Consider the following 16,441-nt stretch of genomic DNA (forward strand, 5'->3'; position numbering starts at 1 on the left):
TTCTTTATATAGTTCTCATATCCTTTTATGGCCCTTTGGCTCAAATTGAGCTCCTTCAAGTAAAGGGTGAGACAATAACAAAAAGTCATGTTAAAGCGTTTTCCTGGGAGGATGCTGCCTTTTTCAAGTGCTGTTTCCCATTAATCTTTGATTAAATAGCATGCAGAGAGACATGTGACAAGAATGCGGAAGGAAACAGCCGGCTTGGAGCTTGTACAGCGATCAATAGTCCACCACAGAATGAACCACATCCAGGACTGCTTGCCTTTATCAACCGCATTCAGCCCAGACAGCTCTCACTCCGGATCAGAGTCAACATTGTTTTTTTCGCTTATGATCAAAACATTATAGAAACAGGCAGCATTCCGCCGTTTAGACCTGCTATTCATGTCATGTGTAATGAGTCCTCAGTTTTTATGTTAAATATATTGTTTTGTGTCTCAGCTGTTCTCAAGACAGCTTTGGTCCCTCTCTGATTTGCTAATTATATAATTGTGCATCATTACAATCAAAGGGGCTGGCTAATGAAGGAGTTCTGAATTAAACTTTAGGATATTACTTGGTCAAAGTGGATGCCATCAGTATGCTAGTCCTGGCATGATTTATAGCATGTGCACAGTGGAGAAAAGTGAAGGATAAAGAGGAGCGAGACAACCGGAGCTCAGATAGGAGATTCAACCTCATTTGAGCCCAAAGTGTCATCATGCTCTTTACTGTCTCTGTTATTCCAGCACGTCAACAAGAGTCTCAGGTTGTGCTGCTGGAGGTATCTCAGGAACACCTTGAAGGAATTTCTTCAAATTTGGGAGTAACGGTCATTTGGACTCAAGTATGAACTGATTAGAATTTTGTGTTCCAAGGTCAAAGGTCACTGTGACCTCACAAAACATGTTATGGCCATAACTCAAGAATTCATATGCTAATTGTGACAAAATCTGACACAAATGTCTCATAGAATTAAGTGATGACGTTTTATATCCAAAAGGTCAACTTTGCTGTGACGTCATTATTCTGCAAACAGTCACTGAATGCCGTAACTCAGGAGCAGAAGGACAGATTGTGACCATATTTCACATTTGGTCAGATACTGAATTGGTGACACTGATCTCGGGCTTCCACCTTCAGACTGTGCTGATTGTATTGATCTTCTGTGCTGCCTGGTTGAAGATGTGTGTGAAGTGTCCAGGTTTTACAGTTTGTAGTTTCTTTGCAGTAATATCCATATCTGAAGCATTGTAGTCCAGCACAAGCTCATTGGTTTTGCTGATATTGAGCTTCAGGTGATTGTTGTTTCACCATGTGATGACACTCTCTATCAGTCCTCTGTACTCCTCTGGAAGAATAGTGTCTCAGTGAAGACAGCACGTTTCTACCTGGAAATGATTCACTGGAATCATAGATGTCAATATAGTGGGAACTTCCATTTCACCAAAAAGCCTTTTATTAACCCCTTGACACCTGAATTTATTTAGAATTATATTAAAAAATTATTTTTTTGGGTGTTTTTGCTTTCAAACTGATCCTAAATTAAGAGGCGTTTGTTAATTTTTCTGTAGCATATACAATAGATATAAATTAAGGTATGATGCAAATTAGCGACAACAGTGTTAATGCTTAAATGCAATAAAAATACTTTTTTTAAAAAAAAAATCATAAATGTGCATCATAAAAGCCATTATGATGATTATTTATTTCATCAAAACAGCCACAAAATTGGCTTACAACCATTACATTGTAACAACAACACAACAGATGTAGTTTTCACTTTGACCGGTCCGAAGAGAAACCAGTGTTTGCAAAGGTTCCTAGGTGTGTGTTGAATATGCACAAACTGGCATTAGAGGAATGCATGCGCGATTCAGCTGCAATGTGGATTAAAGCGGTATGATGCGAATTTGCGACAATCTGTGTTAAGGGGTTAATCACTTCAAAGTCTTCACTGCATGTGTTATATAAGTCTGGACAGACATGGATGTAAATGCAACTTGACTGGTCGGCAGAGGCAGACAACCACAAGGCTTTAATTCTAGCTTTCATTGTATGATAATAGTGGGCCGGAAATGTTTAAATGTACACCTGCTCAAATTGCATTTGGCACAGACTTTATGTTGTGTACACACTTTGAAGTTTACATGCATGCTGCTTATGTCTGTATATACAACATGTCTTTCTATGGCTATATCTGTACTCAGTGGCTCAGCCAAGTTTATCATTTCAGCTGACTGGAAAAATCCTCCTACTCCCTCGCAATTCTTTTTTGATTCATCTCAGCAGCTCCCTTTTTTTCTCTCTGTGGAAATTGAAGGTTTGCGGCTCGTCATAGATCCGCTAACATCATATTACTGTGGCCAATTCATCTGCGCTCCCTCCACTCAGCCTCTCATCTCAGTCGGCTGAGAGTCAAGTTAAGGACTCGTTTTTGTGTCACAAACATGGGGAATAGATTCTCGAGTTCTAAGGCCAACCACCTAGAAATAAGTCCTTGACTGGTCTTTTTAGGTTTCCCACATGGATTCCACACAGTGACATATTGAGGTGATCCTTCCTACTGAAACAAGACGCCGAATGTTGTAGCCAAAGAGACAGCAGTCCAGATTCGTCCATCCCACACAGGGAAACACCAAAGAACATTCACAGCGGTCATCACTTCAAGCATCCCGATCATTTTAGATGTTTTATACGCGTGTGTACGTGTACGTATATACGTGTCGTGTCAAAAAATCACTTATTTTTCTAAGTAAAGCTAGATTCTGCAAAGCATTTAACCCTCATTGATAGTGTGTGAATGAGCAGCCCTACTTCAGTGGATGGATTGTATGATAGAAAACAGAATTTCATTCATCAGCTGGCTCATTCTGCTCAAACGGCTCTCACATGACTTCAGTTTAGCTCTGCTTTTACTGTTTACAGCCACACAGCCGAGGGGCTTGTTCAGTTACAGCCTAACCGGAAGTTGCCACTGTAACTGAATCGTGTTATCTCAGGGAGAACACATTACACTAGTCACAGTTATAGACACTGAAACCAGATGTCAGGTTTCAGTGCTTACGGTGTCAATGATGTCAAAATATCTGCATTAAAAGCTGCTGTATGCAGTACATTTGTGCTTTTTAAAGCTTAGCCTCTCTCTGTGCTGCTGATTTGTTGTAAATCTCTTACCCAGTGGCCCCTAATTGCTGTACTAATGTAATCAGGTCCATATTAGCCCAGTGAGGTGCTGGTGGTACAGGAGGATTAGGACTGGAATGGTGTGGATTTGTGTCGTAAAAGCTCAAAGTCCAATAGGGGACCAACTATAGATAAACCTAGATTAGGTTATCCCTGTTAGGTAGACAAGAAGATCCATGTGGCTGGATACACAGAGATAATTTAAAACATGAAGCGGTTTATTAAACATCCATACTATTGGTGCTGGTATCATCTTTAGAGTTGTGGCAGTCAGACGTCATGCCAGACATCTGACAGTGCTGACAAGAGCCAATTAGTCAGCACAATTAGCTTGTGGTGAAATGAGTCTGGTAACACTGGTTCCATTGAGAGATTAAGGCTGAACCAGATCAGATTTGCTTTACGTCAAAAGGACAAGAACCCCATGGACAAAGTCAAGACAAAAGAGCTCAGCGTTCGTTTCTACCGGCCATCGTTCTCTAACTTGCGTTTACTCAGCTCTCTCCCCCGCTCGTCACAGGGGTCCCAGATGAGGGTCGTTTTCACTGTGTAGACCTGGACACTGCCCAGTTATGGATTCATGTTGTCTGGAGTTGGACTCTGTCTACATCAGCTGGACAAGACTTAGTTTACAGCAGATGACACAGCAGGCAGGTGTGTATGTGTCCAGACTTTTTTGTGTTTATGTAAGCCTCATTTTAGCTCACATTTAAGGTCATGGACAAATATGAAGGTTTATCTTCATTGCGTGTGTGTATGTGCGTGTGTGTGTGTGTACTTACTATATGTGGCTGCTAATGAGGTTATTTCATCTGTCTAATGAAGGCAGACCCGTACTGGTCTGAATACCTCTACGTGCTAATCCATTGTTATGTAATGAGGTTAATACACACATTCTCTCTCTCTCTCTCTTTCACTAAAGCACAGACGCACACACACGCACACACACACTTGGTGGTTTCCAGCTATTAGTGTGCCTGAGTGTTTGGATGCAATACAATGCTGCAGGAGGATTAGTATTTTAAATGAAACCAAGTTCATAAACAGCTGCCAGAAAAATGTCATGGAACAATGCAAGCTGGAAAACACATATCATGTAAAAGTGGTCCAAAGAAAACATTTGTTGAAATAGCCTGAAAAAAAAACAAGTAATCAAAGCCCCAAGTCTGCTGCTGTGGTTTTGCATTGTGTAAAATAACAAGTTCACATCTACAAAACGGCGTAACTTGCTCTTGCATATGAGAAAATAAAGTAAAGAGGGAGCTGCAGCTTGTTAAACGTGATGCTGTGTCTGTGAAATATAGTTTTAGTGTTATGAGAAAAGACTTCACAGATTTATAAGGTTTCCACTCCCTCTCTAACATGTTGAACTGTAAGATGATGTTTCACTGCGTGATCTAGTTTATGTGTTGGATTTTGTTAACGGAGCTATAACATGTGTCATATGAGGCTGTTAGACTGTTTTTAAAGCCCTCTTCAGACATGGAATACACTGCTGGCTTCACCTATCTGTTAAAGAGATGACTTGAGATAAGAATATCATCGGGATAGCAAAGAAGAGAGTTGATTCAGGGACTGAATATTGACATTATAGGGAGAGATTGTTGGTCTGCTGCAGCCTGCAGTCATCTGAAAGCATTCAGACTTGACTGGATTAGATTAGATTGTACAGGAAACTGAGTGTGCTGTAAACATGTCCCAAGTATAAACTTCACATCAATATCAGCTAGCTCTGAGCAGGCGATTAGCTGCAGTGTCCAATAAGAGCGGATTACCTGAGACAGGCTTTGAGGCCCTGAAACCGTTTACCATTGCAAACAAGTGCTTTAATTTTCAGGATGATTCGATTGTTTAGCTGATTGCAAAGTCTGAAACCATGTGGTAGCTTCCAGAGCTGGCTAATGAAGCCTGGTGTAACATTACCATTTCAAACTTGCCAGTAATCAGTTTGTCTCTCAGCATTTAGATGCGGATGGAAAAGGAGAATTTGTTTGGAAAAAATTTTGCACCAAAATCAAGCAACTCTAGATTTGTTGTCTCTACTGTTGCAAAGCCTTTTTCAGGCCGTTTGTTTGCTTGTTTTAATATGTGTGGATGACAATATAATTTTATAAGTTCTTGTTACCATCTTTGGTTGAAAACCACACCGCTGCTTTCCACAGCAGGGCCGCTGTGTTCACTGTAAGTCTGTTTTCTCTTTTTGTCCTCCTCTTCTTCCTAATATTCGTCTGTTTATCTAACTGACTCTTCTTTCCTTTCATGCTGCTCTTTCCCACAACCCCTCTCTTTGACCCCTTCCCTCCCTCCGACTTGTCTCCTCTGTTTTCTCACTGTCTCCCTTCCCTCTCGCTGTCTTTCACTCCCCCCTTGCTCTTTATTTCATGTCTCCTCCGCTCATCCCCTCATCTATAATTCTCTTCCCCTGTCCTGTCTCTTTTCAAATCCATCTCTCCGCCTGCCTTTCTGCTCTCCTCCTCCCTCTCCTCCATCCTTCTCATAGATGAAGCGGAGGATGTCACCTTGGGGAGCTGGCTTTGGAAGTGGGCGCAGGTCAGTCATTTTGCCCTCTGACCATCAGACCTTGAACTTGCCAGTGGTTAAAATAAGAAACATACATTTGTTCTATCAGCTTATCTGAACTGCACTTTTTAGCCTAGCCCTCAAAGCCCACGCACTTTCCATGTTAACCAGTTGGTCTTGAAATTAAAAGAATGGTTTCACGTTTGGGAAATAGCGTTTTTCACTTTCATGCAAGGAAAAGGTGAGAAAATTGATACCACGTTTGTATCTGTGCGTATGTTTAGAGCTAGAGCCGGGAGTCAGTTAGCTTAGCTTAGTTAAGCTAATAGCTTAGCTAAAACTGGAAGCAGGGAAAATTAGCTTGCCTGGACGCCGTGACTTCCTGGAGTCTGGTTGTCACTGTGAGGTTAGCTGACAAATGGCAGAAGCTCCTCGTTACTGTGTCCAGGCAAGAAATAGTAGCATAGCTTACCTTTCTGTTCATGAATGGAATAAAGCAGTGGGACACCGTGTGTGTGTGTGCGCATTAGTTAAGCTCTCAAGGTCTGCATGCTAATTTAAGCTAGCTTCCTCCCAGCCTCAGCTCTGTAACACGCAGATAAGAGAGTGGTGTTGATCTTCTCATAACTCTCGCCAGGAACAGCACTATTATCCACAACTGAACTATTCCTTTAAAGTAGCTGCAGTAAACTTCTCATTAACTTTATGGACTTGTATGTTGAATTCAATAATGTCAGTACTCTAGTTGTGGTGTGTTCAGTTTTCTCACCTGTTGGTAGAACACGTAGTCCTGTGGTGGTGTTATTGGGTGTTTAGACTGGTTTCCCTTCTCTCCCTGACACTTCATTGTTTCCTGTCTTCATGTCATGTCATGTGGTGTGAACAAACAAATGTTTACACCATCATGACATTGTGGGGACTGGTCTCTGTTTGTTTGGGGACGTCCCCATATTGTGAATCATTAAATTTTAGGGTGAAGATTTGGGTTAAGGTTAGGGTTAGGGTTAGGCTTTAGACTTTGATGTGATGTGATGTGATGTGATGTGATGTAATGTGTGTGTGCCTTTGTTAATGGCCATGTGTTGCAGTAATGCGAAGATCAAAATAATGTAAATAATTAATAATAAATTGTGGTTTGTTAAAGAAATTAAATCACATACTGTTATAGTTCAGTTCTGTTGTCTCTTTCTGCCGTAGATGATGAGAAAGGTAAAGGTGCCAACGATGATGACTCTCATGACGCTAACAAGGTTTAAGATGAAGACGATAGCTCATGGTTATGTAATGGTAATACTGACGAAAGGCCCTCCGCACATCAACAAGCCCTCTGGAATTTTCCATCTGTTTCTAAAATACAAACTCGCTGTAAACACAGTTAACAAGAGGCTCTCCAGCTGCTTCTTTCATGGAGAGAAAGCCTGTTCAAACCAACAACAAGCATCTTTTAAACTTTCAGCATTTCTCCTCCATATTAAGACACATTTACATTGTGTTTTGAAAAATGATGCCAACTCAAGGTCGCCTTGCTATCTTAGCCTGGAGCTATAAACCATATCACATGGTCTTCATCAGCAAATGGAGTTTGCTCAGATGTGACGTGATTCAATTCTGGATTAGTCTGGGGTTTCACGTATTGAGCAAATAATGAGGTTCTGGATAAACACAAAATAAAGTTTAGTCCTTGTTTGCACAAGCAAGAAAACAACAGGTAATACTTTCATGGACTGAAGTCTCATTCTATAGATTTTCCATGGCCCTTGTGAAACCTGCATTTTCCCTTAAAGTCAGTCAGTCTTAAAGCTGTACTGAACTAAATGCAACCGCAGTCATGCTAACATAAGATTAAGATGCTGCACGTACATATCAACATGGTCACCATCTTAGATTAGCTTGTTAGCATGCTAATATACGATAATTGCGATATTTCCAAGGTGGTTGACAGATCAATCAAACAACATGAACATAAGAAATGAAATAATGTTATTCAGAGGAGTGATAAATGAGGCAGACAGGTTTCACTGTTCTATTGACTCCTGTCCACTCTATGTGGTATTACACATCTGTATTGAATGGTCATAGCCTATTACAGCTGTTTTGGAGGCTGCATGGTTACAAGCTCATTGTCATCTGTTGTAAATGAAGAGTTCCTGAGATGCTTATATGGAGTTTGGCCTAAGAAAACTTTTCCATCTCTCCCCTCCTGAAATCCTATTCTCAAGACGTCCATAGATTCTGTGAAAATAACTGCACCAAATTAATGGTGACATAGCACAATTATTCTGTGATATCAGTTTACTGCAAATCACATCGGTAATGACTCAACTTCCTGCCAAACTACACAGGAAACCTTGTACATAAAGTGCACAGCTAATTCGATTTGAGACGAGAATAGGGAGTCATGTAAAACTTAGTGGATTAATGGTCCCGCTGTGTGAGAGAGCAGCTAACTGGTTCAGCATGCTGGAGCTGAACTCTCACATGGCCTCCAACTTCCTGTGTGTTGGACGAGGATCATGAATAGCCCTGTGAAATAAAGTGATTAAAAACTCAAAAAGAAACTGGGAGCTGGCGATGACAGTTCCTTATAAATTTGACTGTAATATTGAAATGTATCAGACCCTGTGATACTGGCCTCTTGTCTCCCGCAGGGAAGTTAATGACATGCTGCTGCACAATGAGAGCAATAACAAGATATCGGTGTGTAACGTGATTTCGTGTCTGTTTGAGTTTGTGTTAGGGGCATCTGCTGGTGCTCAGATGTGAGCAGTTCAGTTGGCAGAAGTGGACGTCAGAGCAGAACACTGGAAACATAGCTGAGATGCCTCCGTTGAGACTGTTTGGATTGTAGTGAAGGATTGAACTGGAGATGGGTGTAGACTGACGCACTGAGGTGTAACATAACAACTATAACATAAGCTTAAATAGCAAATTTAAGTTAGACTCAACACTTAAAGGAGCAGCACACATGTTCAGCTTTTAATGAGAACTGATCAGCGATGATGAATTTAGAGGTTTATGTTAGAGACGACTGTCACTGTTCAAAATGAACTCGCTCTGCCTGCGCAGTCCTTTGTGATTTCAGAGTCTGCCACCCGCCCATTCCAAGCCACTGTTAGCAGAAGTCACGACACTCCCAAATGAGACTTTAATCACATTGTGATCCAGCGAGCCTGATCACATTGCAAGTGGTCGGGCAAGACAAGGAGGTAGAGGCAGATTAAGATGAATACAGCCACAAAATTACAGAGCATAGAAGGTGTCATGGAGAAAAAGGAGCAGGCAGGATCTCGTGGTAAATGACATTCTGTCCTTTCCTGCACATCAGACAGAACAGCTGGAACACAGAGGTCCCAAGTTTATTCAGTCAAATGGAATTAAGCAGCCACAAAGCCAAGAAAACTGTCAGGTTGGGGAGTTTATGAAGACGTTTATTACATTTTCTCAGATTCCTAAAGAAAATTATATGCATTGTTGTCATGGAAGCATTAGCATCCTCCCTCGCCTTGACCTTTTCTGGAATTTGTCAGTGTTCTGCTGGATTGTGCAAACAGTTTAAATCAATCTGATTAATCATTTTATCGTTTAATTACTTCACAAATGTTATTTTAAGGAACAGTTTCACTCATCAGTGTGTCTTCCTGTCTCACAGCAGTGACAGTGCTGCCACGGCATCGGGACCTCCAGAGGTGATGGCCAATCAGGAGCCTGCTGAGGTTGTGGAAGAGTGCTCAGGTAGCAATTTGATTAAATGTTAAAAAGTTTCATGTGATTCTAGTAAAGAAATGCTCCCTGAATGTGTAATATGAATATGCAACATATAGTGAAACACTGTCTTCCTTGAACATGTTTTTAGCCTTTTCCTTTCTGCTTGATTTGGGTCTTTACAAGGTCAGTTATTGTGCACACTGTGAAAACAGCTTTTTCAAGCTTTTTCAAGGTTCAGTTTAATATAATTGTCAACTAATGACCCTTGATCACCTTTTCTGCCCACTTTTTCATTCATAGAAACACACAGCCTCTGACTAATGTGACCACAACCATGAGAGTTTATTCATGTGTGAAAATGAAACAGCTCAGTTTAAATGATCATTTGGAGTATCTGAATGTCAAAATTTGGGACTTAATTAAGACTTAATTAACTAGTATTGCAGTAATATTGCTCGTGATGGACAGGCAAGTTTGTATATTTTCATTAAATTTTAAATATGCCGGCAGTACCATGCGTGAAACTCATCTGCATACATCAGACAAGGGTAAAACTGTACAAAATACAAACGTTGTAGTCGTTGCTGTCTTTTGGCTTTTATTTTGGCAGCTCCAGACATCAGCAAGTCATCTTCATCCTCCAGCTAGTTTGAGATGTTTTGCGCCAAAGAACACTAAACTATATCAAGTGTAGGACCAGGAACTGAAATCTCTGGGGTCTCGCTTAGTAGGAACATCCACAAAAGTGGTAGATTTCAAACATCTTTAACTCTGCACGTGCTAATAAGTGAGGAGGGTTTCTCAGGAAGTGCTGTTTCTACCTTGGACGAAAATAACAAATTATATTAGTGTCACAATTGGCTGGATAGCAGTTTATGAAGGTCTAAATCTTATCAGCAATGAGATTTTGTACACAGACACACAGCAGGGAAGATCAGGCCAGCTTTAACAGTGTAGATCTCCCTGCTGCTGTTGGCAGGAAATGAAGGAACAGAGAAAGCTATCATCATCTCTCACTCATATATAGGCACACACACACACACACACACACACACACACACACACACACACACACACACTAGACACAGATGCACACTGTCTATACAGATGGCTAGCACATATGCTGCTGATATAACAGGAACAAAGAAGAAGGGCTTTGGGAGGTCAGAGAACATGAGCACATGTCCACAGTCCAACAAAGTGGAAAGGGTCTTCCATGTCTAAGCTTTAGACCAGGTCTAAGATTAGTTTTCTTCTGACATTTAAGTGAACATCTCATATGTGTAGTATGTTGCAGGAAACGGACCATTAGCACCCAGTTTGGTGACTCACTTCCGTGTGACTGGGAGAGTCAGGCGTGACTCCACAGGTCATGGAGTCTGCCACTCACGTCCATCTCAATCTGCTGGCGTTAGCCCAGCGACGGTGCCAGACAGACAGCTTATCTCTGATTGGCGCCTGGGAGAATGTGCTGTGTTTGAATTGGATCTGCAGTCTGAGCTCAGTGGTTGGTTTGAGATCTGAAGGATTTACCTACAGCATTAGATATTCAAGACATGATACTGTAAATAAGCAAAAGGCAAAGTTAATGTTTAGAAAAACACATCTGCTGGTATTATTGACTTACATTCACACTGACATTGCTAGAAAATCAGTATAGATAACCTAGGTGTTATTTTGACTTATGTTCTTGTCTGGTCACAATTCAAGGAGAAGAAATTTGTCAGTCTTCACAAGTGGATGTGAATTCACCACAATTGAACCCATTAAAGCCAGACAGCTAAGCTAATGCTAGCACAAAAATGGCACCATGGAGGTGTTGCAGGTGTTGAAGTAACATTAAGAAAGAGTAGTGAAAATCAATGCTAATCGTTAGCATGCTAAGCTAACTAGTTTTATCTTTCCTTGTGAATACAAGCTTAACAGCACAATGAAATCTCCCAAAAGTAATATTTTGTAAACAGCTTTATTCGGGGTAAATTGCTAACACTGTGTGGACTTGTTAAATAGGAGATTTTTTTTTTGGCTTTTCCCCTCTTCCTCTCCTCCCTGACTGCTCCATCCTGGCGCTGAAAAGAAAATGAAAGCATCACTTTTGGAGACAAAATAACTAAAATAAAGTTTCGCTCCAGCTCTCCTGACATTGGCCATGTCCTGGCCCAAAAACAATGTAGAATGTTTTGGTTTCCCTCTCCTCCTCTTTCTCTCTCTGTCCATGACGTTGTTTCCCTTCCAAAGGTCACCATCTTGTCATTGTGCAAGCTGAGGTCAGTTCCCCCAAATGCTGATCTTAGACTACCTTTCCCATGATGCTATTTGGAGTGTGTGCGTGTAGTGGTGTCTGGAACTGAAAGAACGTATATTGGGAACTAACAGTATCTTAGACCTACAATGACCATAAAGCTCCACTGACCTTCCATTGAAGCAGTGGCCTTTTCCAACTCTCTGAGCGCAGACCTTTAACTTAATAGTGTATTGTGCCTAAAATAGCACAATAAATGGCAGTCGGCGGCTGTTTGCCCCTGATTTTTCATTTTGGCAGCGCAGAAAGGCCTCTGAAGCATCATCAGAAGCAGTTTGGAAGCTCCTCAAGTAAATATAGCAGTTTACTTCAAGGCCCAGACAAAAGAGAGGAGAATTTGCAGCCAACATTTTGTCGCAGAAATTGGATGAAAAATGACATTATCTTCTCTCTATTAGTGTCGCAGGTGCTATATTTAGCCCTCCATGCAGAAAAGACTTATGGTGAGATTTTTGTTATGTTTTTTTAATGTGTCATATAAAATTTATCAATAACACAGAAGATCTCAAAAGAAAAGAAAGCCAGCTGCTTATATGTACGATATAAAGTCGATAACATAGAAATGAATAAGCTAATTATTTTGTGACATGTTTTTTAGCAAATGACCCAGAAATTGTAAGCCTCTTGGCCCCAGTACCAGGTTTAGATTCCTGACATTTTTCAGCTGTGTTTTAGCTGCAACCAGAAAGCATATTTTTAGAGAAAGGAAGGAATGCTCAAGGATTCCCCGCAGGGTGAAGGACGAAAATGACACAGCTAGTATAAAAGGAATGTGCTTTTTTTAAGTCTCCTCTAAAGTATTCACACAGTTGTTTTTCTTCAGGCTACATCGCTGTTCACACTTCTTTCTTCCTATGTTTGCCTGTGTTTTGTGTCTCAACACTGTTCAGTCTCCGGGGATTAATATAGCTGTACATTGAGGTAATATATCCAATAATTTCTCTCTTTTCTCTAAATTTAAAAGAGTACTCCACCGATTTAGCATTGCACTCATATAAAAGTCCGCTATAATGCTCATAATGGGGAAAAACTTATCATAATCAATGCAGCAGAGTGAGAGATATCATCTTTATTCCACACATTTTTCTTTGTCCAAACCTGGGGCATACATTACCCACAATGCATCTTGACCACCAACTGTTTGGTCAGAGATTCAGTTATGCTGTGTTAGTTAGTTATGCCAATATGCTAGTAGTTGTCATGCGACATTATGCTAGACGCAGCTACGGTAGCCTTAAGCAGCTAGAGATGAGGGGCCGGCTGCAGTGGTCTGGCCAGCCCCAGTCAACTCTAACTCAGGTGACATCACTTGAGGACCTTTGTCAGATGTCGCACAGCTCCCTCTGGAGCTGCAAAAGGCTTTATGCTGTTTTTTTCACACATACAGTCGTACACCTGTAAACAGACTTTGATGTGTACGATAGGAGCACTTTTCCTTTCAGAGCCAAAGACCAGCTGTCACATGTGTTTAGACACATCACTGGCTTGACCTGAGGGATGGCAAGGATGGTTGGTTGATTGGTGCCCCACTTTAGTCCAGACTGAAATATCTCACAGCTATTGGATGGATTGCCATTGATTGTACAGACATTCATGGTCTCCAGAGGATGACTTTGGTGACTTTGGTGACGACTTTTCCTCTACTGCCACCAGCAGGCCACATTTTTTGTCCAATGCTGGTAAACCGATAAACTAAGACGATGAACATGGTGAACATTACACCTGCTAAACAGCAGTATGTTAGCATTGTCACTGTGTGGATGTTAGCATGCTGATAAGCATAAAGCTCAAAGCAGCTCTGGCACCAGCCAGACATGGAATACATAGGGGAGGTCCAGTTTAAGGAACAGTCCATGGGTTTGAAGGCTCATCACACACTGAAACCCTGCACAGTGGTTTAGTAAAAAGTAAAAAAAAAAGCTGCTTTTGTGATGCATGTCTTTGATTGGCTACCACAAATGAAGAGGCTGCATTTTTACACACAGAGCGAAAGCTGGTCTAAATGTGGCCTCAGTCTTGTTATTCTGACACAAGGATCAGGACTCGCATCTTTCTTAATAACTGACTATTTGACTTGAAAGGAGAACTACATGTTAAGACAGCCCCCCACCCTGAACGTGGGCCAGAGAGGGGACCTGTGGGTATTTCAAGTTCTGGATGAGCGCCTTGCTGACTGAAAGCAGTGAAAGCAGTTTGTAGCTGTTTAAGGACTTGTAAAAGACTTGTTGAGTTTTTCCACTGCGGTGCTTATGGAGGTGGGCTCACTTGGGGGGAGGGTTTACAAGCACAAGAGTGTGTGTTGTCTTCGTGTACATCTCAGTGTAAACACACATCGGCCTCTGTGTGGAGTTTCTCCTGGGGTGCCTATCTGAGCCTTTACAGCCGACACAGGGCTACTTCCTCAAACAGAGTTCATGCGAGGGCTGTGTGTAAAGATGCTGTGAGTGTAATTTTCTCATTAATACATCAGTGTGCAGTTAGTTGTAATGGCTGGCTGTGGTGCTGTCGGGGGAAGGAAACCGTGAGGGGGGGTCAAACCTGCTTCCATAAACGTCTTTCTTTCTCTCTTTTCTCATTTGTCATCACAGGAAAGAAGAAGTCCAAGTTCCAGACATTTAAAAAGTTCTTTGCCAGGAAGAAGAGAAAGGATCCGCCAGCCGCAGGAGCAGACGCCGGCCTTAAAGCCAGCCAATCAAGCGACAATGTCAGCAAAGCGTCCGAAAATAACACACTCACTCGTTCAGAGAAGGATAAGGGCTCCGGGTAAGATCAGACACACATCAGAGGCACACGTCAACTGTGACTGCAGCGCTTCTATTGAAACATTGACACAAGATTCAAATACTTCTCTGTGGTTCGTTGGGGAAATGTTTGGTTAGTGGTTTGTTATTTGCTGCATTTTGCATCTCAAAAACACCTCAGTAAATTCACAAGCATACTTGTTAGAGAAGGTTTACTCATCTAATCTCATGGATTTCTTCAATGACACAAGTTTTACTCTACGTACAGCACATTTTATCCCAAAATGGTCATAATCGCTTGCAGTTTTTTGGCTTTCACGCAAATCTTTTAGTGTTTCACTCGTAGTTTTATTCTTGTCAGCCTTCAACTGAGCATTTAGTCCATTATGGGACAATAAAACCCAAGATAATTCAATCATTTTTGCTGGCTTGGCAGATCTTTAAGGTGAGTTGACCCGCCTCAATGCAATCCAGTAACATATTGGCAATATCACCTTGTTTGTGCAGTTTTTAAGGGGTTCGCCAACAAATCAGCCACTGGCAGTAGATACCAATTACAGCTGTTCTTTTATCTGCAGCCCAGTATTGTGTTTCTGTCTAATTTGTTGGTGTTCCTCTGTCTATTTAGATAAATATCTCCTCTTGTGCGAAAAAGACAGAGACAATTCAAGAAAGGAAGATCATGTTTTAACATCCATCTCCTGTTCTTCCTCAGCTGGAGCTCGTGGCTTCCTGTTTTTGTTACGAGTAGAGGAATGTGTCTTCCTGTGGACTGTCTTAATTTCCTTTGTTTCTCTAAGCTGTGCCACTTCCTGCCATGTCTGCCCTCGACTTTTCCTCATTCTTTCAAAGGATATATCTGCTCCAATTTTATTGAAGCCATTGTGTGTTCCCCCTCATAATCATTAGGGGAGATTTGTGTAAGGACGCAGAATGTAGCAACAAACACTGAAAGAGAGATTATTGATTTATTTCAAATGGTTTTCTTTGATAAAATGAGAGAAATGAAAGGAAAAGACCATTTCTTCTCACTTGTATTTGTTTTAAACTACTGACCCATCAGGGCTTCCCAGCATCCAGTTCTCTTTTCCTTTTCTCTTTTCCTCCTTCCTGTTTTATTTGTTTTCTTTTAAAATCTGTGAAACATCACTTTCTGCTTTGTTTGTTTCTTCCTCTTCCTGTTTGCCTTAAGGTCAAAGATCAGCCTGGGCAGCAAGGCCTTGTCCCATGACTCAGTCTTTGTTTCGGACTCATCTGAGGCCAACGAGGCTTTGGGGGCATCTCAGGACAGCATTCATGGGAAAGTGAAATCACTACAGGTAATTACACATAAAATATATGGAGGATGGCATAGTGACCTCTGACCTGCCTGCACAGACAGGAAAGAGAAAAGAGAATTTGACCGCAGGTTAATCAGGAATAATAAACAAATAATCACAGTCTGTGTGTTTGGGAGAGAGAATGTCTATGACCCCATGCTGTTCTCAGCTGTCATGTGCACTATTCATCAATGAAGGAGTTGATGGAGAGAGACAGAGCGGTACCAGATGATCTGCTGTATATTTAGTCAGACGGCCAGAGCTGATGTGCATCACAAAGAAAGTTGAAACTGAAAACTCTGTCAAAGCAAGATGCAGGACTGGATGAGGAAAAGAAAAGCAGACAGACAGAAGAAATGTCTGTCACAACAACGGGCTAAAATGGTCAGACATGAGTCCCAGACGGACGGACAGGCCTCCAGTTAACTGCTCCACTAAAATATCTACAGGGGAGTGAGAATTAAACAATGTCTTAAGGGTTTTTGCTAAAAAGGAACACTTTTGTCCTGTAGCTAAAATACAGAGACAACAATCGCATAGTGAGTACAAGAGCCAACAAGACACAGGTGATATGATCAGTACATTTATATATAAGAGAAGAAACTTCACAAGGAAAAGTATGTAGATCAGATAGAAACAAGTAGATACATTGATTTGAATAAGCTGATTTTTACTGTGGAAAACAA

The 16,441-nt window shown here is 41.3% G+C and overlaps 1 protein-coding gene across 5 annotated transcripts in view; it reads left to right on the forward strand.

Annotated features, from left to right (window-relative positions):
* Window positions 1-16,441, forward strand: part of zgc:66433 (uncharacterized protein LOC321250 homolog) — a 43,931-nt gene that overhangs the window by 14,752 nt on the left and 12,738 nt on the right. For 3 of the 5 annotated variants that reach the window (XM_041944705.1, XM_041944709.1, XM_041944708.1), the window contains exons 2-4: window positions 9,338-9,420; window positions 14,284-14,458; window positions 15,629-15,755. In XM_041944705.1, coding sequence (XP_041800639.1) covers window positions 9,338-9,420; window positions 14,284-14,458; window positions 15,629-15,755 — 385 coding nt within the window. Of the gene's footprint in view, window positions 1-3,767; window positions 3,823-5,679; window positions 5,719-9,337; window positions 9,421-14,283; window positions 14,459-15,628; window positions 15,756-16,441 lie in introns of those variants that run through there. The other 2 variants (XM_041944710.1, XM_041944706.1) reach the window with 2 other exon arrangements.

Source organism: Chelmon rostratus, chromosome 9 (genome assembly GCF_017976325.1).
Source record: "Chelmon rostratus isolate fCheRos1 chromosome 9, fCheRos1.pri, whole genome shotgun sequence".
Taxonomy (NCBI): domain Eukaryota; kingdom Metazoa; phylum Chordata; class Actinopteri; order Chaetodontiformes; family Chaetodontidae; genus Chelmon; species Chelmon rostratus.